The sequence below is a fragment of the Polypterus senegalus genome, chromosome 1 (assembly GCF_016835505.1).
Source record: "Polypterus senegalus isolate Bchr_013 chromosome 1, ASM1683550v1, whole genome shotgun sequence".
Taxonomy (NCBI): domain Eukaryota; kingdom Metazoa; phylum Chordata; class Cladistia; order Polypteriformes; family Polypteridae; genus Polypterus; species Polypterus senegalus.
This window is the reverse complement of record NC_053154.1, coordinates 81,046,925-81,073,539: the sequence shown is the minus strand read 5'-3', so window position 1 is coordinate 81,073,539 and position 26,615 is coordinate 81,046,925. Positions and strand designations below refer to the sequence as shown.

General features: G+C 39.5%; 1 protein-coding gene across 2 annotated transcripts in view; it reads left to right on the top strand.

Annotated features, from left to right (window-relative positions):
• The first annotated feature begins 10,349 nt into the window (after positions 1–10,349).
• The window catches only part of trim46a (tripartite motif containing 46a), a 64,312-nt gene continuing 48,046 nt past the window's right edge, over positions 10,350–26,615 (top strand). For both annotated transcript variants that reach the window (XM_039751971.1, XM_039751975.1), the window contains exon 1: positions 10,350–10,584. In XM_039751971.1, coding sequence (XP_039607905.1) covers positions 10,522–10,584 — 63 coding nt within the window. In that variant the 5' untranslated portion in view covers positions 10,350–10,521. The remainder of the gene's footprint in view (positions 10,585–26,615) is intronic.

Here is a 26,615-nt window from a genome sequence, read left to right as displayed (position 1 = left end):
GGAACAGTCTGGTTGTATGCCTAAGACGTCTACCATCGACAGCATCCTGGCACGAGGGTTCTCATGGAGCGTAAACGCGAATATCGGCAGTTTCTTTGCAGCCTTTGTCGATTTTCGTAAAGCGTTCAACTCAGTTGATCGAGCTGCTTTGTGGGACATCCTGAGGGTTCACGGGATCCCCTCGAGGTTGCTGGATATCATGGCCAGCCTGTACACTGGTACTGTGAGTGCTGACAGAGTGGAGGCAGAACCTCTGCGTTTTTCCCAGTTGATTCTGGAGTTCATCAGGAGTGTGTTCTTGCTCCTATTCTGTTCAATACCTGTATGGATTGGGTGTTGGGCAAGGTTGTGGGGTCCAGTGGCTGTGGGGTATCTATGCAAAAGGACAAAAGTTCAAGTATTTAGAGTCCTGATGCTTCCTGTCTTGCTATATGGTTGTGAGACATGGACGCTATCCAGTGATCTGAGACGAAGACTGGACTCCTTTGGTACCATTGGTTTGACTTTGTGTCGAATGAGCGGTTGCACATGGAGTTCCAAATGAGGCACATTACCTGCATTGTGAGGGAGCATCAGTTACAGTGCTACGTCCATGTGGCGCATTTCCCCGAGGGTGATCCAGCTCGTAAGATCCTCATTTTTGGGGACCCGAGTGGCTGGACCAGGCCAAGGGGTCGCCCATGCAACACCTGGCTGCGGAGATAGAGGGTCATTTCCAGAGGGTGGGACTAGACTGTGCATCTGCCTGGGGGGTTGCAAACCGGGATCCCAAGTTGTTTCGTCGTGTAGTGGGTGTGGCAATGCACTGTACCAGTGTATGCTTCCCAACCTGACTTGACTTGACTTAACTGGTCACACAATAACTACATATTCACTCTGTACAATATCCACAAGATCAGACCAAATTGGACAGAACATGAAGTACAACTCCTAATCCAGGCTCTGGTCTTGTCATGGCTGGACTACTGCAACTATCTGCTGACAGGAGCACCAACATGTATCACCAAGCCACTATACATGATTTTAAATGCTGCAGCATATACAGTATGGTATTCAACCAACCAAGGTGGCACATCTCACTCCTCTCTTCAGAGCAGGGGTCGCCAACTCCAGTTCTGAAGGACCACTGTAGCTGCAGGTTTTCATTCTAACCATTATCCAACCCGCTATATCCTAACTACAAGATCATGGGGGTCTGCTGGAGCCAATCTCAGCCAACACAGGGTGCAATGCAGGAAACAAACCCCAGGCAGGGCGCCAGCCCACCACAGGGCACAAACGCCTAACCTGCACTCTGTGGGACACACCTGGAGGAGCACACACTAGGGACAATTTAGAATCACCAATGCACCTAACCTGCATGTCTTTGGACTGTGGGAGGAAGCCAGAGCACCTGGAGGAAACCCATGCAGACACAGGGAGAACATGCAAACTCCATGCAGGGAGGACCCGGGAAGTGAACTCTGGGAATTGTAACTCGCTTGTATTTTCTTCGAAGCTCTTCACTTGTGGTAATCAATTTTGTAGCCTTGTCCTGTATCACTTTTTCTCAAACAGTCCCAGGCTGATGTTACACAGTTATGTTGACCTCTTTTGAAAGTCACTTGGGATAGAAGTACCTGGTAAGAAAATAACTGTAAATGTAACTGTTATACCCCTTGGAGATTTCTGTGTGGTACTCAATCTACCCAGCCTACTAGTAGACATTCTATATTTCCATGGCTCTCCACTAGATGCTGCTATCCAGATTTTGCAGTAATACACACAAAGATTCACTCTTACTCCTTCTCAATTGGTCTCATTTGCACTTTGAAATCTGGAGCACTGAATGAAACTACACACTGCAAAAAAGGTAAATTATTTGTTAAAAAGTGAAACTTTCTGTTTTTTCTGAATGGATATAGAAATGTGTGTTGCAGTGTTACGCAAAAGAAATAAACTTACTGAAGAACAGAAGCTGCCTTTGCACTCCACCAAAATGAACAAATTAATGATATATTAATGTGGTAAAACAATTCCAAGTGCAATACATGCCATAATTAAACATAATTAGACACTTCCCTTAGAAGGGGAGACATACATATAGTGACATCAGTTTAGTGAGTCAGACTCACCAATTAATCTATCTATAGCAAACCTATTGTACCCCTTGAAAAGGATGAATGAGTTAATATTCCATGTTGCTCAACATATTATTAACAACTGAGCTTGTCATGAAATGAAAGTGCCTTTCTGTAAGACAGGCTGCAAAAACATATGCAGTACAGATAACCTACGTTTTATTTCTTAACAGCTGAAACTGGGAAGGTTGTGATCTTCTTGCTTAATGTGCTTAATAATAAAGTAAATATTGCTTTCAGAAGCTTTGTTGCTCTGTCAATCTGGACGATCTGGTGTAATCCCATAAGCACCTATTATCCTACCTTCCATGTGGCCATTTTATGTGCAAGAAAAGAAAATAGGAGACCCAGAATTTAATAACTTTGTATCATGTGGAAATATTGTTAAAATGTTAACTATCCTTGAGAGAAACCATAATTTTAATTTTTTGTTTAGCAATATAAAACATTTAAAAATATAAACTAAATAGTTACCATAGTTGGAATTCATGGCTGATACTATAAACTTTAAGAATTAAGTAACAGAGCATGCATCTAATTAGATTTCTTTGGTCCACGTGATGGTAACAAAGCACCTTTAAGCACTTTATTATGATACATTTTATTTCTTACTGCTATATTAGGTTATTACTACCTAGTCATAATGGAACAGAGTGGTTAATACTATTACCTCATATTTCAAGAGTCCTGAGTCCGGCTTCTGGTCTCTGATAGCATACAGTTTTGCTCTGGGTACTCCAGGTATCCCTCCAGATCCTGCGCATGTTCTAATCAGGTTAACTGATAATTATAAATTGGACCTGTGTGGGTGAAACCTGTAATGGTGTAGCACCATGCCAAGCATTGATTCTTGTCTTGTGCTCTGTCCCGTCATATATATGTACTTGGGGAACCCCATTATTCTAAATCGGGTTAACCAGGTTTGAGAAGGTTATGTCACCAGGGGCCTCGTGTATAAACGGTACATATGTACAAAATGTTGCGTACGCCCATTTCCACGCTCAGATCGCGATGTATAAAAACGAAACTTGGTGTAAAGCCAGACACATTTTCATGCTAGTTCAATCCTTGGCGTACGCAAGTTCTCCGCTCGGTTTTGCAAGATGCCGACACCCAGCGTCAAAGCAGTGCTCTTGTTCCAGTGTGGTTTCCCTTTCTTTTTTAGATCCACATCCCTGACACAGCTTTATCACATACACTGAAATTAACAGCATATTGTTTATTAGTTAAGGCATCTGATTGTAATTAACCTGTAACAATATAATGGTCCATGGAATGGCCAAACTGTTCCAAATACTATAGCTGTTTTAGCGTTGTTCCTCTCACTGCACCTTCTTCTTCTTCTTTCAGCTGCTCCCGTTAGGTGTTGCCACAGCAGATCATCATTTTCCATATTACTCTCACTGCACCACTCAGAGTATTTATATCACTGTATCTGAGTGTGGAATCAAAGCTGTACAGCAGATGATCGGAAAGAGGATTATTGGTATGCAGCATCAAGCACACGCTGTGTCAGCCATGAGCACAGTCTATTGAACTGCTCTCATACGGCAAACGCTTCAGAGCCTTTCCAGTACAGATCTTGCAGTTCAGAAACAGTTTCATCCCAAGAACTATAAACGCAATCAATCAGTCCATCAAGTGCTCCTTGTAGAACCATTTGAACTTATTAGTACAATTACCTCACTTTAAACTTGCACTACAGTTATAATATTGCACAACCTGAGCCACTTTATTAAGCCCGTATTTACATATGATGACAATATCATTTTAAGAAGAAATGCAGCAAAATATGTTTATTACATTATACAGATAAAATGTTAACATCATTTAAATAATCTATATTGTTAATAATTAAACATGTGAGAACACAGTGTTGCAGCGCTATCAAGGAGCTCCTGCCCTGTTCAGGGATTGTTTCTGCCTCGCGCTGTATTCTTGCTGGGGCTAGCATGACACTGGAAGAATAGATGGATAGAATAATTAAACATGTACTATGAAGATATTTCAATGTTCCTTAAAAGTTTTGAAGAATCAGCGTTCTAAGCTTACAGATGGCTTAACATCTATTACAGAGCTGATTGTATGAAAGAAAAGAAAGGACAGGAATTGGGGGTTAGTACGTTTGAAACAGACAGTACTGCTGCAATAAATTATTTCATCGAAGGTCGTGCACAGTGCAGCAAGCATCTTGCGGGAGGCAGGAACAATCTCTGGACAGGGCGCCAGTACATCACTATCACTGCACCATAATGTTCCAATGTTTAATACATGATCATGAAAATAATATCAAGTATACATTTCAGTATTTAAATTATTCAGAGAGCTGTAATATCATGAATGGAATGGATTCTGTGTCTTGCCGGAGGAAAAAAAAGCCCATTTAAGAAGCATGTAGTGATTCAAACACATAGAGCACAGAGAAGAACACATACAAAACAAAGCATTTAACGTGCTAGTTTAGTTACAATGGGATTTGAGAAAATAGTAAATTAAATGATTTTAAGATGAAGTTTATGATGTTCTACTTTTGTGTTTTTTTCCCCACTGCGTCCATATTTTTTTACTCTGTACCCTAATAAGCTTTCATATGACACTCAGATGGTGGGCTGTGACTTGCCTTTTCACAGCGACTTTGATATCTGACCCCTTCTTTTTTTATTTCGGGGCACTGTGCGAATTTGTAAACTTAAACTTTCAAGTTTTCCAACACTCTATGTCACTCAATCAACTTCCTTTTGTTGTTTAAACCACTGTTTAAACCAACAAATAGTATGTGTTTTCTTGCCTCCACTTGGTATTCACTGAAATTGTTCTGTTTTTCCCTGCGCTTTTGCCATTGCCTTTTCACAGAATGCTGAGCTTAAGGGCTATTTATATTGATTTGCATATTCAAAGAGGCATAATTCTGGGAAGAGACGGGGTGGGACAGCAGGTGCGTGCACGTGCGTTACTTTTAATGCTGACCGGGATTTATGTAGCGCTAGAACGTGGAAGTTGGCGTTCTCACAGATGTATGCATCTGGATTTTTTGTGCATACGCACATTTCCACTTTTCTCCATATGCCATGTTTTAGTGTGAATTCTACACATGGCGTTATGCATGAGGCCCCATGTCATTAAAAGTAATTTAATGTGCATTCCTTCAAAACTTTACAGACAAGGACTTGCTGATTTAATTCATCAACAACTAACATTACTGTATTACATTACAGTCACCCTCACTACTAAAGTAGTTAAGACAAATAATTACCTGTATTTATACTATATTTTTCATATATTTTTATATATTTCATATGTTCTTCGGGTTTGTTTTTACTGTAGAAACTCTGTAACTTCTTAAGTACTATTTTACTTTTTCTCTTAAATATTCCTATTATATATGACATGTCAATTATTCATTTTACCCCAATCTGCATTGTGAAATATGATTTTCCTTTGCTTAGTTTCACTCTTCACAGATCTATGGGCACTCATAACTTTATTGGGTGTCATTTTCATTTTCAGGGACTGCTAACAGAAAGACAGAGAAACAACGAGATAGAGAAACAAAGAAAGAGAGATCACAGTGTACAACTATCAGTCGCCAGAACCGCCTGCATGTGCTGAACGACCTTGTCTCACATAGATTCTCTCAAAGTATTTCAGTTCAGTTTAGTTCACGTTTTTATTTCTCATTCCAACCATATCTAAAGTACAGTGGGATGAAATTGCATTACTCAAGACCAGAAAATGTGGGAAAAAAGAAAGGGGAAAAAACACAAAAAACTAAACCAAGACAGTGTTGAATTCAAAAAGTCCAACTGACACTTATGTAAAATTGTCAATTAAATACTCCAGCCAACAATAAATTATGTGTATAAAAACTGGCTTGTTATGTGCATGTTACAGACAGTTTAGCAGTCTTATTACCTGTGGAAAGAAGCTATTGCACATTCTGGCTGCTCTTGATTTCATGGAGCGATATCTCCTACCAGATTTTAAGAGATCGAACAGCCCATGAGTGTTCCTTAAAAATGCCCTTAGTGGAAGGGAGAGAGAGACTTCAATAACCCTCTCAGCCATCCTCACCATACATTGCAGATTCTTCCTGTCAGACACACTGCAGTTTCTGCACCAAAATGTAATGCCATTCATCAGGACACTCTCAACAGTGCCCCAATAGAAGATGGTGGGGATAGGTGGGGGGTTTCTTACTCGCTTCACCTTCCTGAGGAAATGTGACCTCTGCTGAGCTTTCTTGGCCTGGTGTGCTATTGAGATTCCAGGAGAGATCCTCATTGATGTACTCACCCAATAATTTTGTGCTGCTGACACCTCTCCATAGGGAAGCCACTGATAGGCAATGAATGATGTACAGCCTTTTTTCTGAAGTCCACAATCGATTCTTTTGTCTTGTTGAAATTAAGGTACAAATTGTTGTCCCCACACCACCTCACTAAGTGTTAAACCTCTGCTCTGTAAGAAACTGTATTTCATCTTCATTACTGATAAGTTCTACTACTGTTGTATCATTGGCAAATTTAATGAGTTGATTTGTGCTGGATTTGGCAGTACAGTAAAGTGTTAACAGTGTAAAGAGCAATGGACTGAGCACACAGCCCTAAGAGGCACACATAATTAGTTTGATGGTACTTGATGTTTAAGTGCCAACACGTACTGTCTGTTGTCTTTCTGACAAGAAGTCCAAGATCTAGTTACAAAGTGAAGTGTTAAATCCAAGCATAGAAAGTTTCACTATTAGCTACTGTAGGACGATTGTATTAAAGGCTGAACTGAAGTCAGAAAACAACATACTGGCATAGCTGTTCTTTTTCTCCAGATGGGATGGTACCATTGTGTAGGAGTGTGATCCTGTCATCTGTGGACCGATTGGCACAATATGTAAACTGTAAGGAGTCCGGTGAAGGTGGGAGGCTAGCTTTAATGTGATTTAGGACTAGTCATTCAAAGCATTTAATTCAGAAAGAGGTCAGTACCACAGGCCGGTAGTCATTGAGACAGGCTACAGTTGTTTTCTTGGGCATAGGGATGATGGTGGCAGTCCAGACTGCTGGTGAGAGATGTTAAAGATGTCAGTAAAAACACCTGCTTACTCAGCAGCACAGTCTCTTAACACCTGACCTGGTATGTTGTCAGGTCCCGCAGCATTGTGTGGACTGACGCTACTCAGTGTCCTCCTCACATCATCTATACACAGTCTGAGCTCCTGCACCACATCAGGGAGGGTATTTTTCTTCCCTAGTATGTAATTCAGTGTCTCAAATCTGCCATATAACTCATTCAGCCGGTCAGGAAGAGAGACATCGATGACCTCAACCTGTGATGTTATTTTATAGTATGCTGTGGCTTAAAACCCATGCCACATGCGTCTTGTGTCTCTGGAGTCACAAACTTTTCCATAAATTTTGGCTGTGTACTCCAGCTTAGCCTACTTGATGGCACAGGAGAGGTTGGTTCTTGCCAGTCTGATGGTTACTTTATCCCCCAATCTGAAGGCAGCATCTCTAATTTTCATCCTTCTTCAGAACTCTGATGTAATCCACAGTTTATGATTCACCCAAGTTGTGATGGTTTTGTTGACTGTGACATCACCCATGCATTTCTCTATATAGCCAAAATCAGAATCAGTGTACGTTAATCAGTGTATTATTTATTAAATAACCAAACCAGATACGTTTATCATGATTTTTTACTCAATCTGTTTGCTAACAAATACATATAATGTGGAGACTTGCACCTAAGGTACTCTCAGAAGACTGTGCAAGTCAGTGGTGGGTATTGAATTGCTTATTGTCCAAGGCTTTAGCTATTGGGCCATCTATTGCATGTGCCCATACATGGCTGTATAATGTATCAAAGATTCCCAGGTCTAATATCAGAAGAGGAGCTGATATCTTGTAATGCACAGTGCATGAGAATATCATTTCAGCAAATTCACAACTCTAACTCAGAAAAAGTTTGTACGACATGGAAAATGCAAATATAACAGAAAGCAGTGACTAGTAAATGATAGTAAATGACCTTTAAACTGAAAACAATATAACAAGCCCATTATTTGATGTTACATCTTATAAATGCAATTTTTTTTTTAAAAAAAAAGCAAATACTTATTTTGATTTTGATACTTGTGAAATATTCCAAAAAAGTCAGGACAGTAAAGAATTTACCACTTTGTAAAGTTCCCTTTCCTTCTCACTTAATAAATATTTAGCTGCTGAAGACACCAATTTATTGAGCATTTCTTCTTGCAAGTAAGTCTTAAGGTGTATAACAGATTGAGTTCTTCTTTGCTGCTTTTTGCATTTCAAAATGCACCCCACATTCTCAACTGAGGACAGGTCAAGAATGTAGGCAGGCCAGTCGAGCACATTCTCTTTCTATGCAGCCATACCATTATAATGCATGCAGAACGTGGTTTTGCATTGTTTTGTTGAAATATACATGGCCGTCCATGGAAATTATGTCTTCTTCAAAGCAGCATATGTTGCTCCAAAATCTGTATATACTTTTTGGCATTAATGGTGCCTTCACAAAAGTGCAAGTAACCCTTGCCCAGGACACTGGCACAATCCAATACCATGACAGATGCTGCCTTCTGGACTTATAAATGGTAACAGTCTTCATGGACATTTTCTTCTTTGGTCCATAGGACACAACATGCATTTCTTCCAAAAAAGACCTGAAATATTGATTCGTCCAACATCAACACATGTTTCCACTGTGTGATGATCCATCCAAGGTACCTCGGAGCCCAGAGAAGTTGATAGCACTTATGGATACTAGAGTATTAATATACAGTTTCCTTTTTGCATGGAATACATATGTAATCATGTGAAGGTATTTTGTGGTAGGTTGTGTCTTTGGTTTGGGACTCTATGGTGCATACAGTATAACTATGCTATTAAATATGCAATTTTAAAAAATGCCAAGATAGTGTATTCTAACTAGTTCAGCCATTAGGCAGACATACAGCCTTCCTTAAACATAATCAGAATTAATAAATGGCACATAAGTTATCTTTCTAAAACTGCTGGTAATGGCAATGCATTGTGATCAAAATATAAAAAAGAAACAGAAAGAAAAATATATGCATGGTTCCAAAATCTACATCAACCCAATGTTGACATAAGGATCGAAAATAAGATAAAGAACAAAGTTGCTGAAAGAAAAAAGTGATGAAGCAAAAATAAGATTGTTGGATTAAAAATCTAAGTGTTTGTGAGTCTGGATCTTTATTGTTTAAAAAATGCCTACTTTTTTCACCTGAAGTGATAGCCAAGTTTAAAAATTAGAGTCAACCCTGCTCTTATTTGAACCTGGGAAGTTAAGAGCTGGAAATCAATAATGTTGCCAATACAGTGTAACCAGTCAACTCGATTGCATATTTTTGGACTGTGTAATGAAACCAAGATATTGTGCATTTTATCAAGAGAAAACAATGAAATACAATTTATGCAATGAAATACAATTTATGCAATGGTGGTGTTAAAAAAACATCAGTTACAAAAGTAATGATGCAATGATGTCAACATCTCTACACAACCAAGAAAAAGAACAGAAGCCTTTCAAACAAAGAGAATGTTCTTGCTTCCTGACGAATTCTCTTAAATATTTTCTGCTCTGTAGGAGGACAATGGATTTGGGGGTCCTGGCCTTAGGGGTTGATGTGTCACGATAAAAATCTAAAGTAATAACCTATTCGTCTTCAAATCCACTTAACGTACGAATCAGTCCATCATCTGACACACTTACAGGTAACATACTCACTCTGAAAGTTTTTCAAGTTAGTGACCATTATGAGAAATAAACTTGATGCCCATTCCATGTTGATTTTCTGTTGACGTTAAGAATAACAAACATGACAATAAATCTAAGCGTAAACTTGCATGGTGCAAGCACAATATCGCGTTACAGATTTCTTCTTTTCATACCCGGGATTTTCCTTATTCGTTGTTTATTCCTGCAGGTGTGATAATTTTACAAAATCCCTAAAGATTGTACGCAGCGATGTTTGCATCTGGGAGCAGAGTAGTCATCGCAAGCGGGCTCGTGACAGACATTGCACTGGGGAACGAGGGAAGCTGAGGCGGAGTCGGATTGCTGAGAGAGAGAGAGAGAGAGAGAGAGAGAGAGAGAGAGAGAGAGAGAGAGAGAGAGAGAGAGAGAACTGGTGAGAGCGCGGTCCACACCTCCCGCTCTCGTGAGCGCGCTCCCAGACGACGTACGCGCCGCTCCAGATGCGCCACCGCAGGAACGTCAGCGCAGACTCCAGCTTTCAGTCTTGCATGGAACGAGCATACGAGCATCTTTAACCAGCTCGGCGACAGACTGGGGGAAATTAGAAGAAAAAAAAAAAGCCGAGCACAAACATAGCTTTTGCCGGCGTGTTGAATGAGGAATGGCAGAGGCAGAGGATTTCCAGACATTTACCTCAATAATGGATGCCCTCGTCAGAATAAGTGTAAGAATTCAGTATTTTATCAACACCTTGGTTGTAATCATTCTCCGTTGGGTGGCGCGTATAGGTGACGGGGGTTTGGTACGGGAGGGGGTTGGGTTTGAGGGTTGTTTTCATATAGGTGCCTAGTCCAATAAATTAAAGATACAAGAGAAAATGCTAATGTTTTATTCATAATAAAATAATGGAGTTACTATTAATAGAAAATAAAGCTAAATCAGGTTTACATAATGCATAATGTTCGGTGGAAAATTACACGCTATAAAAAAAACACGTATAATGTTAAAAACAAAAAGGCCGTGTTTCCATAGAGTAGAATGGTATATATAACAGAAGGGAGACTTCTCTTTTTAATTGCTTTATAGGTTAACAACATATATTATTGCAATAATCGCATTTCACAATTACAACAATGCCAATTTGAAGTGTATTCCTAAAAATTGGGGCGTTTAGTAAAAGGACAGTATGTGACCCAGACCTGTCAGCATCAAGTGCTTCTCCGTCTTCCTCTGCCCGTCAGGGGCCACGTTCGGCCTGCGTGGCTCGCTGTCTAGTTCTTGCGCGGGGCCTCCCACGAGTTGCTTAGAAACGCCGCGCTACGCCCGTGCCCGTGCCCGTGCCCGCGCCCGCGCCGTGCTTCCGGACGTGTGCCTTTCACTGTGCAGTTTTTCTCAGGTGCGAGCGCGGTACCTGTTTATTTCAGCACTCACGAGCCAGAGAATGCGGTCAGAGGGACTCGTTATTTTTAATTAATGACTGTCATTGCGAGATTCCTGCCACCTGTACTACTTAATTAAATGATGCTAATTTACCAGCAAACCCAATCTACCTCCCAGCCATCCATTTCTGACCCCTTTAATCCAGTTCAGTGTCCATCATAGGATAAAAAGAAGGAACATGTTCAGGAGGTCAGCCGCACTCTTACTCACATTACCTCCCACAAATCTATTCAACTCGACCAGTTTGTGGATGGCATGTTTAGGTTTGAATTAGAGTTAAATGTAAATTTTCTGAGACAATAATTATTGTTGGCAAATTAGAGCTAAATAAACAATAAGTGATGAAATCAAAGAATCCAAACTCATCTCAATCTGATTTCTATGCTGGCAGCACAAGGGTGCAAGTAAGAGCCAACCCTGAATGGGATGCATGCCTGTGGTAAACTATAGTGTCTCACTCCGCTTTAACATCCATCCATTATGTATCCATCCAAAGGGTGCAAGGCAGGAAACAAACCCTGGGCAGGGTGCCAGCCCACCGCAGGGTACACACACACACGGAACAATTTAGAATCGCCAATGTACCTAACCTGCATGTCTTTGGACTGTGGGAGGAAACCGGAGCACCTGGAGCAAACCCATGCAGACGGGGAGAGCATGCAAACTCCACACAGGGAGGACCCGGGAAGCAAACCCGGATCTCCTAACTGTGAGTCAGCAGCGCCACCCACTGCGCCACCGTGCCACCCCCAATTTAACATTTTCAATCAAGTTGACAAAATATATTTGAACTGTGGAGGGAAATCTACCTGATAATAATGTAAACTCTCCATCCAGACAGTAAGTGAAAACAGATTCTCGTACTGCAAGGCAAAACACTGCTGCACCCTAATACTGACTAATAACTGTGAACCTCTACTACAAAATAATAGTATTGCATTAAATTCATAAAGATTTTGATGAATCATTTTTAAAGCAGAATGCTAAGTTGCTCATGGTTAAAATCTCAACTCTTCACTGTGTTTGTAATGAGGGTGTATGTTAGACTGCTCATTCTTTTCATCACATTTGCCTGAGTGGAGGACATTGTGTGTTTGAAGATAAAATATCTGGATCAAGGTAGAACATAAGACAAGAAATTTGACAATCAAGAGGAAACCATTCAATTCATTGGCCACATTTCTTTAGCTATACTGTAATAGCTAAGCTGTTTCAGTCATGGGTGTCTAACAGTAATGAGTGGCATACATCAGCACATTTAGATTTATTCTTTTTGAAAGTATTTGTGGTTAATGTTTCTGTTTCGTACATGTCTTTTTCATTTCCACCCAAAGAAGGAAAAGGCATTGTTTAGATTTGATTTCATAACTGTTATCTACTATCTATCCTTTTTTGGTAAACCCGGTATGCCAATACAAGGTGACAGTCACAGACTATTCTAAGAGCAATGGGAACAAAGCAGGAACCACATTCTTGTACACGATACCTTTCTACAATAGAGATGCCAATCACCCTGATGGCAGGTCTGTAGATTGCGGGAGGAAACCAACAAATACACAAGTAGAATATGGAAAGTAAGCACAGAAGTCACCAGAGCTGGTTATCACATCATTTTGAGACTCTGTTATTAATAAATACATCTTTTTTTTTTTTACATCACACCTTTTAGAGTCAGAATTATCAAAAAACATTTTACAATCCAAATAAGAAGAATACTGGAAAAAGTGTGAAGCCATGAAATATGTAAACAGAGGATTTGTGAGTCTAAGCGTAAAACCGTAGGACTAAACATTTGAATTCTGGTAACCCTGAGGTGCTACTGGACATACAAGGGGACTTGGAACTCAGAGGAGGACCTTGAAACAGACATACTGCTCCTTTTGAGGGGTATCAAGATAGGGTGCCCATTGCCGCTGTCTTCTAGGAATTCACCCTGGAATGGCTATGGGAAAGATGGCCCAGAAATTCCCTAGGAGATACATTCTAAACTAGTGTTTGGAATGTCTATGTCTTGTTATGTAGTTATTTTATTTAGTAGTGTGATTATTTTATAACCAGCATCTTGTCTAGTGTTGGCTCTTACCTTGCACCCAATGTTGCCAGTGTTTCCAGGATAGGCTCTGATCCCTCTCAACTCTGATTTAGATTAAATGGATTTGAGGATATTATGTTTTCTTTTTGGTTTTAATAGATGGTCAAAATATTTTTCTTGTGGAGTATTTCTGTGCTTATTATTTTACTATAATGATTGATTTCTAACATGGGTTTGCATTTTTAGAACAGCCATTTTCTTCAGTCCCTGGGTAGGACCTGTATTTGTTGCTAATATATGAAACATGTGTAATACCCAGCATATTACCCCTATCACCTGTAAATGTAAAATGAAGAGGTTGCAGAGCAAATCTTTACGGAGTACTAAATCAAAACAGTTAAGCACAGTTTCAAATATGGTTTCTTTTAGTGCGAGAGATAATTTTTGGGTATAGCAGAGAGGATATGAGTTTTACATTTGTATCTTACCTACTAAACACTGCATCAGTTTTGTCCTCATTGCTTTCAGATTCTGACTTTCACATTTTTTTATATTGGAAATTACATTTTGTCTGACAATATTAACCGACAGCGTCAATAAATATTATGTTCAGCATAAAGAATTTAAATTTGATTTGGATAAAACAGAAATAGCAGTAGTCACTGTAGTAGTAGTATTGTCACATAATACAGATAAGTTTTCAGTTGTATGTCTAATCAAGTTGCAATATACAGTGCATCTGGAAAGGATTCACAGCGCATCCCTTTTTCCACATTTTGTTATGTTACAGCCTTATTCCAAAATGGATTAAATTAATTTTTTTCCTCAGAATTCTACACAGCACACCCCATAATGACAACGTGAAAAAAGTTTACTTGAGATTTTTGCAAATTTATTAAAAATAAAAAAATTGAGAAAGCACATGTACGTAAGTATTCACAGCCTTTGCTATGAAGCTCAAAACTGAGCTCAGGTGCATCCTGTTTCCCCTGATCATCCTTGAGATGTGTCTGCAGCTGAATTGCAGTCCACTTGTGGTAAATTCAGTTGATTGGACATTTTTTGGAAAGGCACACACCTGTCTATATAAGGTCCCACAGTTGACAGTTCATGTCAGAGCACAAACCAAGCATGAAGTCAAAGGAATTGTCTGTAGACCTCCAAGACAGGATTGTCTCGAGGCACAAATCTGGAGAAGGTTACAGAAAAATTTCTGCTGCTTTGAAGGTCCCAATGAGCACAGTGACCTCCATCATCTGTACGTGGAAGAAGTTCGAAACCACCAGGACTCTTCCTAGAGCTGGCTGGCCATCTAAACTGAGCAATCGGGGGAGAAGGGCCTTAGTCAGGGAGGTGACCAAGAACCCGATGGTCACTCTGTCAGAGCTCCAGAGGTCCTCTGTGGAGAGAAGAGAACCTTCCAGAAGGACAACCATCTCTGCAGCAATCCACCAATCAGACCTGTATGGTAGAGTGGCCAGGCGGAAGCCACTCCTTAGTAAAAGGCACATGGCAGCCAGCCTGGAGTTTGCCAAAAGGCACCTGAAGGACTCTCGGACCATGAGAAACAAAATTCTCTGGTCTGATGAGACAATGATTGAACTCTTTGGTGTGAATGCCAGGCATCATGTTTGTAGGAAACCAGGCACCGGTCATCACCAGGCCAATACCATCCCTACAGTCAAGCATGGAGGTGGCAGCATCATGCTGTGGGGATGTTTTTCAGTGGCAGGAACTGGGAGACTAGTCAGGATAAAGGGAAAGAAGACTGCAACAATGTACAGAGTCATCCTGGATGAAAACCTGCTCCAGAGCGCTCTTGACCTCAGACTGGGGCGACGGTTCATCTTTCAGCAGGACAACGACCCTAAGCACACAGCCAAGATATCAAAGGAGTGGCTTCAGGACAACTCTGTGAATGTCCTTGAATGGCCCACCCAGAGCCCAGACTTGAATCTGATTGAACATCTCTGGAGAGATCTTAAAATGGCTGTGCACCGACGCTTCCCATCCAACCTGATGGAGCTTGAGAGGTGCTGCAAAGAGGAATGGGTGAAACTGGCCAAGGATAGGTGTGCCAAGCTTGTGGCATCATATTTAAAAAGACTTGAAGCTGTAATTGCTGCCAAAGGTGCATCTACAAAGTATTGAGCAAAGGCTGTGAATACTTATATACATATGATTTCTCAGTTTTTATATTTTTAATAAATTTGCAAAATCCTCAACTAAACTTTTTTCACGCTGTCTGTGGGACTGTGGGACCTTATATAGACAGGTGTGTGCCTTTCCAAATCATGTCCAATCAACTGAATTTACCACAGGTGGACTCCAATTAAGCTGCAGAAACATCTCAAGGATGATCAGGGGAAACATGATGCACCTGAGCTCAATTTTGAGCTTCATGGCAAAGGCTGTGAATACTTACTGTATGTACATGTGCTTTCTCAATTTTTTTATTTTTAATAAATTTGCAAAAACCTCAAGTAAAAGTTTTTGACGTTGTCATTATGGGGTGTTCCGGATGCACTGTGTCACCTCTTTCTAGCACCATGATAAATATATGTTGTATCAACATGAATTCTTGGTACACAGACTCACAACTTTTTCTAAAGTTACCAAGAAATTTTTAAACATATAACTTATTACAAATAATGAATTTAAAACTTAATATTTGTAGAGCAATATTTTGTAAAAGACTCTTAATACAGATGTCAAATGTCATCCAGTGTAGTGATTGTTGCAAAAAAGCAAGGGTCATGAAATGGTGGCTCTCACTCTTGATCAAAGTCTCAGGCTGTCATCTTTTATTCATTTAGGTTGGCAGTCTTACATGCCTTTATGTCATATCTGAGAGTAGAAATCTGGTCCCACATTGTTAGTAGAAAATATCTTGGTGCAACAGATGTTTGAGTTAAGCAAGCATTGAGCAGGTGAAGTATTGGTGTCAACTGGCTCTGTGACTCCTACTATAAAGTATTAGGCATTAAACATGTTACATTCATGATTCAAAATTGAATTATGCAGGTACATTAAATGGATGGGTGGATTTACAAGCCATCTTTATTATTCAGTATTATTCGTAATGTAAACATCAGAATGAAATAATTAGGATGAACAATTAGTGTTAACAAGAATTGTTTGTACACTTTGATTATCTGAGAAGCTCCAAATGTCTAGTAGACATTTTGTGTGTTATTTTTTACTTGCTCCACATTCAATAACTGGCACTTACTTGTCCATTCATCTGTGCTCATTGAAGTGCACTATACAAAAACATATTGAATTGAATTGAATCTGACATGGCCCTTTCCTGATTTGCTTTTATGAGTGATTTGTCCATACAGAATTGGTACATGTTTCAGTGGTTATTTTCCAAAAAGCTTTCTCTAAATTTTGATAGAGCAATTTTACTGTGTGGCGTGTGTTTGTTTGCTTTAGTGACCTACAAATAAATACTGAGAACTACCCTATTATAGACGCAATTATTACATGACTATCTTGGTTGGTTCTACTTGGTTCCACTGTTCTCAAGGATGTTTTCGTAAGTGGGCAATTAATAACCTATGTAACACTAGATGGCGCTATGCCAGTGCTTAACCCAGCACACAGACACTGACGACACGTTTTTAAAACACCAAGAAGTATTTTAATTTCTTTTGCCTTCTTGTATTGTGCCTTAAAAGCACCACAGCCACGATAAACACAATTCTGTCAAAACAAAAACACAATTCTTCTCTCCACTACACCTCCCAGCAAGCTCCGTCACACTCCTTCCAACTCCAGCTCCCTTGCTGGGTCTCCATTAGTCCTTTGTATAATCCTCGACCCGGAAGTTCTTCTTAAGATGGAGAATTATATTTTTCTCCTTGTGACTTGGGAGTATTTCCAGGCTATAAATCTGGTACGAGTCCTTCTGTCCTTTTGCAGCTCCCCATGGTGGCACCCAACAGTGCTGCACAACCAAACTCCAAGATCCAGAATGCCCTGCGGGAATCCGGGGCACTTCTAGATCCCAGGGTAGCTGCCATCTAGCATTTTGTGGGAGGCAGTGACCAGGAAAAGCTGCCTTCCCCCATCCTTCCATCACAGGGGTGGATGAGCTGTCCGGCCGTCCGCTACACCTAATTCTAGGTGACATGGTGCCACAGTGGCTACAGCTGCTGTCTCAGGGGTCCAATTACTTATGGAGTTTGCATGTTCTCCCTATGTCAGCAGTGGTTTTCTTAAATGTAGTCTGAGTGTCTTCACACATATCCAAACATCTGAGCATAAAGTTGACCTAAACTCTAAAATGGTCCAATGTGAGTGTGTGTCTCAGTGGGTCTTAAAATGGAATAGTATCCTGTCCACAGTTGGTTCCTGCTTTGTGCCTAAAACTTTCAAGATAATTTTGGATTGAACTGAAGGATTTTGGGAATGTTATGTTATCTTTATCCTTTTATTCAGTGTGGACTCATAACTTTCCACATGCCGACAGTTATCAGAACTAATTAGAATAGCAAATAGGATTTAGTTCTGTAATTAACCTTATGTAGTTATTGTTTGTTTATTGCAAGAATGGTATGACTCTGCCAGATAGAAAGTGCAGTGGTACATCTAGAGGAGTTGAATCAGACACAAGGAAAGTATTCCAAATTGTACATTGAATATCTACATGTCTTCACTAAGTCCATTGGGATACAACTGAACACTGAGTACATGTTCTTAAAAAAATATTAGCAAGCAAGTTACTCGGTTATACATCCGACCATCCACGTTTTAAACTTGCTTACTCTGTTTTTGTGGTGATGGCAACCAACACCAATATTGTCTTCATCAGACACATAGGAGGAATAAGACATAGATGAGACTTTGGCCTTTGCAGAACATATTCATCTACATGCCATCACGGAGTTGACAGCCAGTCTTGCCAGAATGATTATGAGGTATTGGAGGAAACCAGAGGACCAAAAGAAATAATTTGTGGACACAGAGATGAGAAGAAAACTCCACACAATAAACAAGCTGAGGACTCTGGGGCTCTGACTTTTAAAGGAGCCATTCCCATTAAAGCCATCCTCTGTGTTAGTGAGAATTGGACTGCAAAGGTGGGACATGAAGCAAAACTGGACAGAATGGAAATGAGAACAATCAAGTGGATATGTGAGGCATCATTTAGTGAGAGGAAGATCAATGGCGAGTTAGACTTGCTGTGGAAGCTTTATGAGCTATGCTGAGGAGACAATCAGTATATTGTATTGTAGGTGGAGGAGATGAGGCCAAGGAGGTCAAAAAAGTCATGGTTGGAAGTGCTATTGGCTAATATGAAAAGAATGCCCAGGACTGTAGTAAACTGAATGAATTTGGTAAATGGATGTTAAATTGGTGATGATGTAATAATGACTCCATAGCTCTAAAGTGCAGTGTTAAACACAGTGTCATGCGAGCCACTACTGCCCTCCTTATTCATATAGATTATTGCAGTTATATGAAATACCCTACTCTGCATCTCAAGTAAATACAACTCCTTGGTGCCTTTTAAGTTCTGAAACTTACACAAAAAGTCAATAGAACACAATGAACTATGGTGCCCTCTGCAGGGCTGAAATGCTCTTTCTTATCAAAATACTGTAAGCAGCTTATCATAAGCAAGCTGTCTACATGCAATATCTATTATTGGATGAGAAAGAATACGGTCATCATTTTAACTAGTCAAATATAAGACATTTTCATGGCAGTTGCCATTGCACTGTATGCCTTTTAATGTGGAAATAATGTAAATTAGATTAATATATAAAGCACTGCACAGGAAGACGCATAAGTAGCATAACACAATTTTCAAAGGACAGGAGATCAGTGTATCTACTTAATTTGATTGATCTAAGCTGAATTGCCTTAATGTCTTATTACTGAGAAAAAATCCTATATAAATGTAATGAATTATTTTTATTTTTAGTTTAAAAGCTGTGAAGGCCCCCATTTAAACTACAGGACAGTAGTTTGTTCTATTTGTGTGAAGTAGTGCTTCCTGTCTCCCTTATTAAATGCGCTTCTCATTAATTTCCGGCTTTGTCCTCACTGTTTAAATAAAGAATGTTTCTGGATCAGCTTGATCAGTCACTCTGAGACCTATGTTAGGTATGCAGTTAGGCATCTTTGTTCAAGACTGAAGACTATAAATTCCCTTAGCTTTTCAGAGTCAGACAGGCCATTTAGTTTTAGAATGTACCTGCTTTTTGTTTTTGAGTGATACCTTGTCTTTTGTAGTGTGGTGACCAGGAGTCTCATTTATAAAACTTTCCATGGATTTGAGCATAAAAAATATACACACATCAAAAAACAGGGAAATGCGTACTGCAAAAAAAAAACCAGATTTATAAAACCTGAGATACACACATTTCTACACAATGAGAGAGTAGCCACAATCACCTTGCACATGTAATGTGACGTGATTGCTGATACAATAATTAGTACAGCCCATATGAAACATTGAAGGTTCAACCAGTTAACTTACCAACAAGCTATTGACCACATGCAGTACCGTCATGTCTGCCAAAACTATTTTGCCTCAGAATAAAAGAATCACAAGTCGATCCAGGACACTGAGACACAGTGCTTATCAGCCACATTATGGTATCACAGATGACTTGTGCATTAATGAAATGCAACTGCTCACAGTTAACAAAAGCAGCTTCATTCTCTCTAGGTGCCTTTGTTGCAATATGAGTGCAATAAAGTGCCCCTGATTACATTAGGTGAGCTACACATGCAGCAAAATTGCCTTTTAATGTTTTATGTACCCAAGCCATAAGGAAACTGAATGTAGTGACTCGTTGGTCAGTTAATGGCTGCTAGCATAGCAGGCATGGTGGAGTGAAGCTTGGCTGAGATATTCCTTACGTGTCCCTGATTAGTGAAAACAAGTAGCCGATATAAACTGACAAAAAGTCAAAAATGTTCTTCCGTGCAAATATGCAGCATTGGCCCTCTTAAAATTTAGTAATATACAGTCTGTGCATCATATTCATTGTTATTGAGGTGTAACATGTTTGTCATGTCAACGCACATTATAATAACGGCTCAGTGCTGTGAATTATTTTATGTACAAGCTTCATTTAGCTAGTTTGGCTACATTCCCCTACTTGAGTCAAGGGTGTTGTCATTTCCTAGTTTTTCTGGAATGTTCCGTGCACTTGGGTCATAGTTGTAGAAAAAATGCACATGTATCAACTTTTTGTTTTTACATAAATTCTGATGTTTCTCTGGAAAGCTGCGTACACACATTTCAAACTTCTTATTGTACATGAGCACACTTTATAAATGAGGTCCCAGAACTACTGATACTCCAGATACAGTCCCATGCATTATAGAGTCCCTAATGGACCATTAATTACTTTCAGTAGTTTTTAAAATAGAACTTAGTATTTTATTTATATTTTTAATTGCTCCTAGCATTGTTGTGTCAACACAAACCTCTTAAATCTTTTTTCAGGTGTTACTTGTATATATAATTAATGTGCCTTTGCCTGCATGTAACACTTTGCACTTGTCTATATTAAACTTAATTTTCAAGATGTTTAAAAATGTATGTAAATTATTCAAGACATTTAAAATTGCTTTTGCTTGCTCCTCAGTATTTAGAATTCCTATAAATTTGGCTTCATCTGAAAATATCACATGTTTACTAGCTGTATTATAATTAACATTTTTAATATAAATTAGAAAGAGTGAGGGCTAGAGGACAGATCCCTGATAGACTCCACTGATAAGGAAGTTTAACTTATTTGTACTCTTTGACTCAGGCTATTAACCAGCTTAAAATGTAATTTTATAAGTTAACTATGGCTTATATGCCCTAAATTAATCTTTGATATAGAACTGTATAAAGGGCTTTTTGCCTTTTAATTCATTTCTGATTTTACTTTTGTTCATTTTATATGGGAAAAATGTACATCTGATTGGTGTATAATTTCATGTGAGCCACATGTGTACCTTTGTATTCATCATGAACCTTCTCAGTTCTCTTTTTATTTTTCCTAGTACATTTCTAAGGCTTTTTAAATTGTTTTTCAATATTTTTTATTGGAGGGGTACAGGAAATATGTTTTCTACTTCTCTTGGCTTACATTACATTTTGCTTTGTGTGTTCTCTTTAGTGTACAATGGTCTTTTTTAATCTCTGGTGTTTCTCAAGGTTTATATATGTTTGCACTTTCCTGATATTTATATTGAGTTATCTTTTCAGTCTTGACATTTAGTAATGTCCACTTTCCTCCATTTGCATTCTGTTTTCATTTGACTTGTTTTTGGAATATAATTATTTTAATCCTGAATTGCAACATAAGTAACATAATGTATTGTTCATGATGTTTTGATTTTCCAGTTCCCCTTTATGGAAATTATGTTGGTGTGTTGGTATGCATCTGTATGTTTTCAAAGACAATTTTAGACTTAAGCACATTGTGGATACTGTTGCTTCTGTTTTTATTACTTTGTAATTAGGCAAGATGAGGTTTATTCAAAGATTACTTTGTTTTGGACCTGGGATAAACTAGGTGAGGAAGAAGTCATTTGTCATTTCAGCATAATTTCAGTTCCCTCTTCAATATTTCCAAGTAAAGTCTCCTACTCTGTATTTGCAAGGCTGAATGTGCATATGAGCACATGTTCTTTGTGGCATAAAAGGCTTATTTCATTAATAAATATGCTATTGTCTAAGTATTAAAAGTTTGTAGGCTGTACCAAACTGAAATCACTAAATATATTATCAAGTCCAAGTCAAGTCAATTTGACTTTCATTTTATTGACTTAACAAACATTTATTCAGAGAGGTTTCTTTTCTCTCTATTAATGAATTGATTGTGACATATACTGCCACATCTCTTCCTCTTGCACCTTGTTTTTGTGAAGTAGATAGAGCCACTAATACAACATTCCTCTCAACCACTTTTATTTAGCTGTGATTCTGTAACTCCAACAATATCATAATTCCACCATAACACTGTTGCTTCTAATTCATATTTGTCATAGAAGCAGGGAGTGCAAAGTGCTTAATAGTGCTTTACCATGTCATGTTGTGCTGGCAAACGTTAGCTGTAGTCTTCTGATTTCTTTGGAATTGGATAGATCTGTATGGCTGATCTCAGTTTTATAAAAGGTCTTGTGATGTTCATCTTTGGGAAATGTGTAGCATGAAATGCTGTTTGCATGATTTAGTTTCTATAATGTACAGGTAGACTGAGCAATATATAGGCTTTAACATGATTACACATCCACTGTGATGAACTAGTGTCATGTTCAAGGCTGTTTCTCACCTTATATTCAGTTCTACTGGGATAAGTTTTGTCCCCCACTGACCCTTAATTTGAGAATGTCTGTATAATCAAACAGAACTGAAGAGCACAACATGCACAGTAAGTACTTTCACTTAATGGTGGCCACCCACGTCAGCCAGAAAAAAATTTAAATTAGTCTGAATGTGGTCTATGTTTTTAAGAAGCCTTAAGAGCAGTTAACAGAAAACAAAGAAGTGTTCACACATACTTCTTCTTTTTCTTCTTGTTTCGGCTGCTCCCGTTAGGGGTTGCCACAGCGGATCATCTTCTTCCATATTTTTCTGTCCTGTCCATCTTGTTCTGTTACACCCATCACCTGCATGTTCTCTCTCACCACATCCATAAATCTTCGCTTAGGCATTCCTCTTTTTCTCTTACCTGGCAGCTATATCCTTAGCATCCTTCTCCCAAAATAACCAGCATCTTTCCTCTGCACATGTCCAGACCAACGCAGTCTCGCCTCTCTGACTTTTTCTCCCAACCGTCCAACTTGAGCTGACCCTCTAATGTACTCATTTCTTAACCTATCCATCTTTGTCACACCCAGTGCAAATCTTAGCATCTTTAACTCTGCCACCTCCAGCTCTGTCTCCTGCTTTCTGGTCAGTGCCACCATCTCCAACCCATATAACATAGCTGGTCTCCCTACCGTCCTGTAGACCTTCCCTTTCACTCTTGCTGATACCTGTCTATCACAAATTACTCCTGACACTTTTCTCCACCCATTCCACCTTGCTTGTACTCTCTTTTTCACCTCTCTTCCACAATCCCCATTACTCTGTACTGTTGATCCCAATTATTTATACCTTTGCCAACACTACTCCCTGCATCCTCACCATTCCACTTACCTACCTCTCATTTACACACACGTATTCTGTCTTGTTCCTACTGACCTTCATTCCTCTCCTCTCTAGAGCATATCTCCACCTCTGCAGGGTCTCCTCAACCTGCCCCCTACTATCGCTACAGATCACAATGTCATCAGCAAACATCATAGTCCATGGGGAATCCTGTCTAATCTCGTCTGTCAACCTGTCCATCACCATTGCAAATAAGAAAGGGCTCAGAGCTGATTCCTGATGTAATCCCACCTCCACGTTGAATGCATCTGTCACTCCTACCACAGACCTCATCACTGTCACACTTCCCTCGTACATATCCTGTACAACTCTTACATACTTCTCTGCCTCTCCCGACTTCTTCATACAATACCACAGCTCCTATCGAGGCACCCTGTTATATGCTTTCTCCAGGTCTACAAAGACGCAATGCAACTCCTTCTGGCCTTCTCTAAACTTCTCCATCAACATCCTCAGAGCAAACATTGCATCTGTGGTGCTCTTTCTTGGCATGAAAACATACTGCTTTTCACTAATCATCACCTAACTTCATAACCTAGCTTCCACTACTCTTTCCCATAACTTCATGCTGTGGCTCATCAATTTTATTCCCCTGTAGTTACTGCATTCCTGCACATCCTCCTTATTCTTAAATATCGGAACCAGTACACTTTTTCTCCACTCCTCAGGCATCCTCTCACTTTCCAAGATTCCATTAAACAATCTGGTTAAAAACTCCACCTCCATGCTTCCATAGGTATGTCATCTGGACCAACGGCCTTTCCATTTTTCATCCTCTTCATAGCTGTCCTTACTTCCTCCTTGCTAATCCGTTGCACTTCCTGATTCACTATCTCCACATCATCCAACCTCTTCTCTCTCTCATTCTCTTCATTCATCAGCCTCTCAAAGTACTCTTTCCATCTGCTCAACACACTCTCCTTGCTTGTGAGTATGTTTCCATCTTTATCCTTTATCACCCTAACCTGCTGCACATCTTTCCCAGCTTGGTCCCTCTGTCTAGCCAATCGGTACAGGTCCTTTTCTCCCTCCTTAGTGTCCAACCTCTCATATAACTCATCATAAGCCTTTTCTTTAGCCTTCGCCACCTCTCTCTTCACCTTGCACTTTATCACCTTGTACTCTTGTCTACTTTCTGCATCTTTCTGACCATCCCACTTTTTCTTTGCCATCCTCTTCCTCTGTATACTCTTCTGTACTTCCCCATTCCACCACTAGGTTTCTTTTTCCTCCTTCCTCTTTCCAGATGTCATGCCAAGCACCCTTCTTGCTGTCACCCTTACTACATCTGCTGTAGTTTCCCAGCTGTCTGGTAACTCTTCACTGCCACCCAGTGCCTGTCTCACCTCCTCCCTAAACTCAACCTTGCAGTCTCCCTTTTTCAGCTTCTACCATTTGATCCTTGGCTCTGCCCTCACTCTCTTCCTGATCTCCAACATCATCCTACAGACCACCATCCTATGCTGCTTAACTACACTTTCCCCTGCCACCACTTTGCAGTCTTCAGTCTCCTTCAGATCAACTCTTCTGCATAGGATGTAATCTACCTGCGTGCATCTTCCTCCACTCTTGTACGTAACCCTATGTTCCTCCTTCTTCTTAAAATACATGTTCACCACAGCCATGTCCATTCTTTTGGCAAAATCCACTATCCTCTGACCATCTTCATTCCTCTCCTTGACACCATACCTACCCATCACCTCCTCGTCTCCACTGTTCCCATCACCAACATGCCCATTGAAATCCACTCCAATCACCACTTTCTGTACTTTAAGTACACAGTTCATCACTTCATCCAAATCACTCCAAAAATCTTTTCTCTCACCCATTGCACACCTAACTTGCGGTGCATATGCACTAACAACATTCATCATCACACCTCCAATTTCCAGCTTCATAATCATTACTCTGCCTGGCACTCTTTTCACCTCCAAAACACTCCTGACATACTGTTCCTTCAGAATAACCCCTACCCCATTTCTCCTCCCCTCCACACCATGTTAGAACAATTTGAATCCACCTCCAATCCACCTGGCCTTACTCCCCTTCCATTTAGTCTCTTGCACACACAATATATCAACCCTCCTTCTCTCCATCATATCTGCTAACTCTCTCCCCTTACCAGTCATACTGCCAACATTCAAAGTCCCTACCCTCAATTCCACTCTCTTTACTTTCTTCCTCTCCTCCTGCCTCCAGACATGTCTCCCCCCTCTTCTTCTCCTTCATACTATCATTTTAATTTTTATCAAATTTTCTTTGACACATGTTTTTGACTTTTATTTTTGTTTCCTTTGATTTATATTCTAAAACAAACAACAATTTGGGCAGCAGTGTAATCCAGAGGAGAGGTCATTATGAGGCTTTGCATACTTTTATTTCAACAACAATAGCCCAATTGTTAAATTTCTTGGATCATGATCATTAGACACAGATTTGTGAAAACTAGAAAAATTTCCCATGTTTCATATGCATGCAAAAGATGTATTCATCTATGGAAAGAACTTTTTTTTTACAAAAAGATAGATACAGTTGTGATCTTTAATTATTTTCCAGTCTCTGTAAATAGCAGCAATCATTACATGAGATTTACATTTGAAATCCATTTGTGCTAATGGCTCTTATTAAGTCTCTGGTTAAACTATTGAAGCATGTAATTTTAATTTTCCAAAGTTGGCATGTAGAGCTGTTTTATCATGTAAAAGTGTTCATAAAAGGTACTTTAACTTCTAAAGTTTCTTTTTCTTACATTGATGGACAATTTAATTCTCAAAAGGTCTAAATTATTAACCTTCATTTACATGGACACTCTTCAATACATATTGTTTCTAATTGATATTCACTCATCACTCATTCTTATCACAGAAAGCAGGGGTTCAGGGTGGCTACCTCACCTTCAATAACTTAAGAAGTAGCAGAATTCACTCCACTCACAAGTCACACACCTGTTGGGGACTCTTAAATTGCTAGCCCTGAAAAGGCTACATTTTCAAACTTCAGCAATGGCCAAGAGCCACTTCAAGAGTTGCATTACTGCCAGGATGAACAATTGCAGGGTTCCATTTTCAGAATTATTACCTTTAAAAGGCCTCACAAACCAAGAGCTACA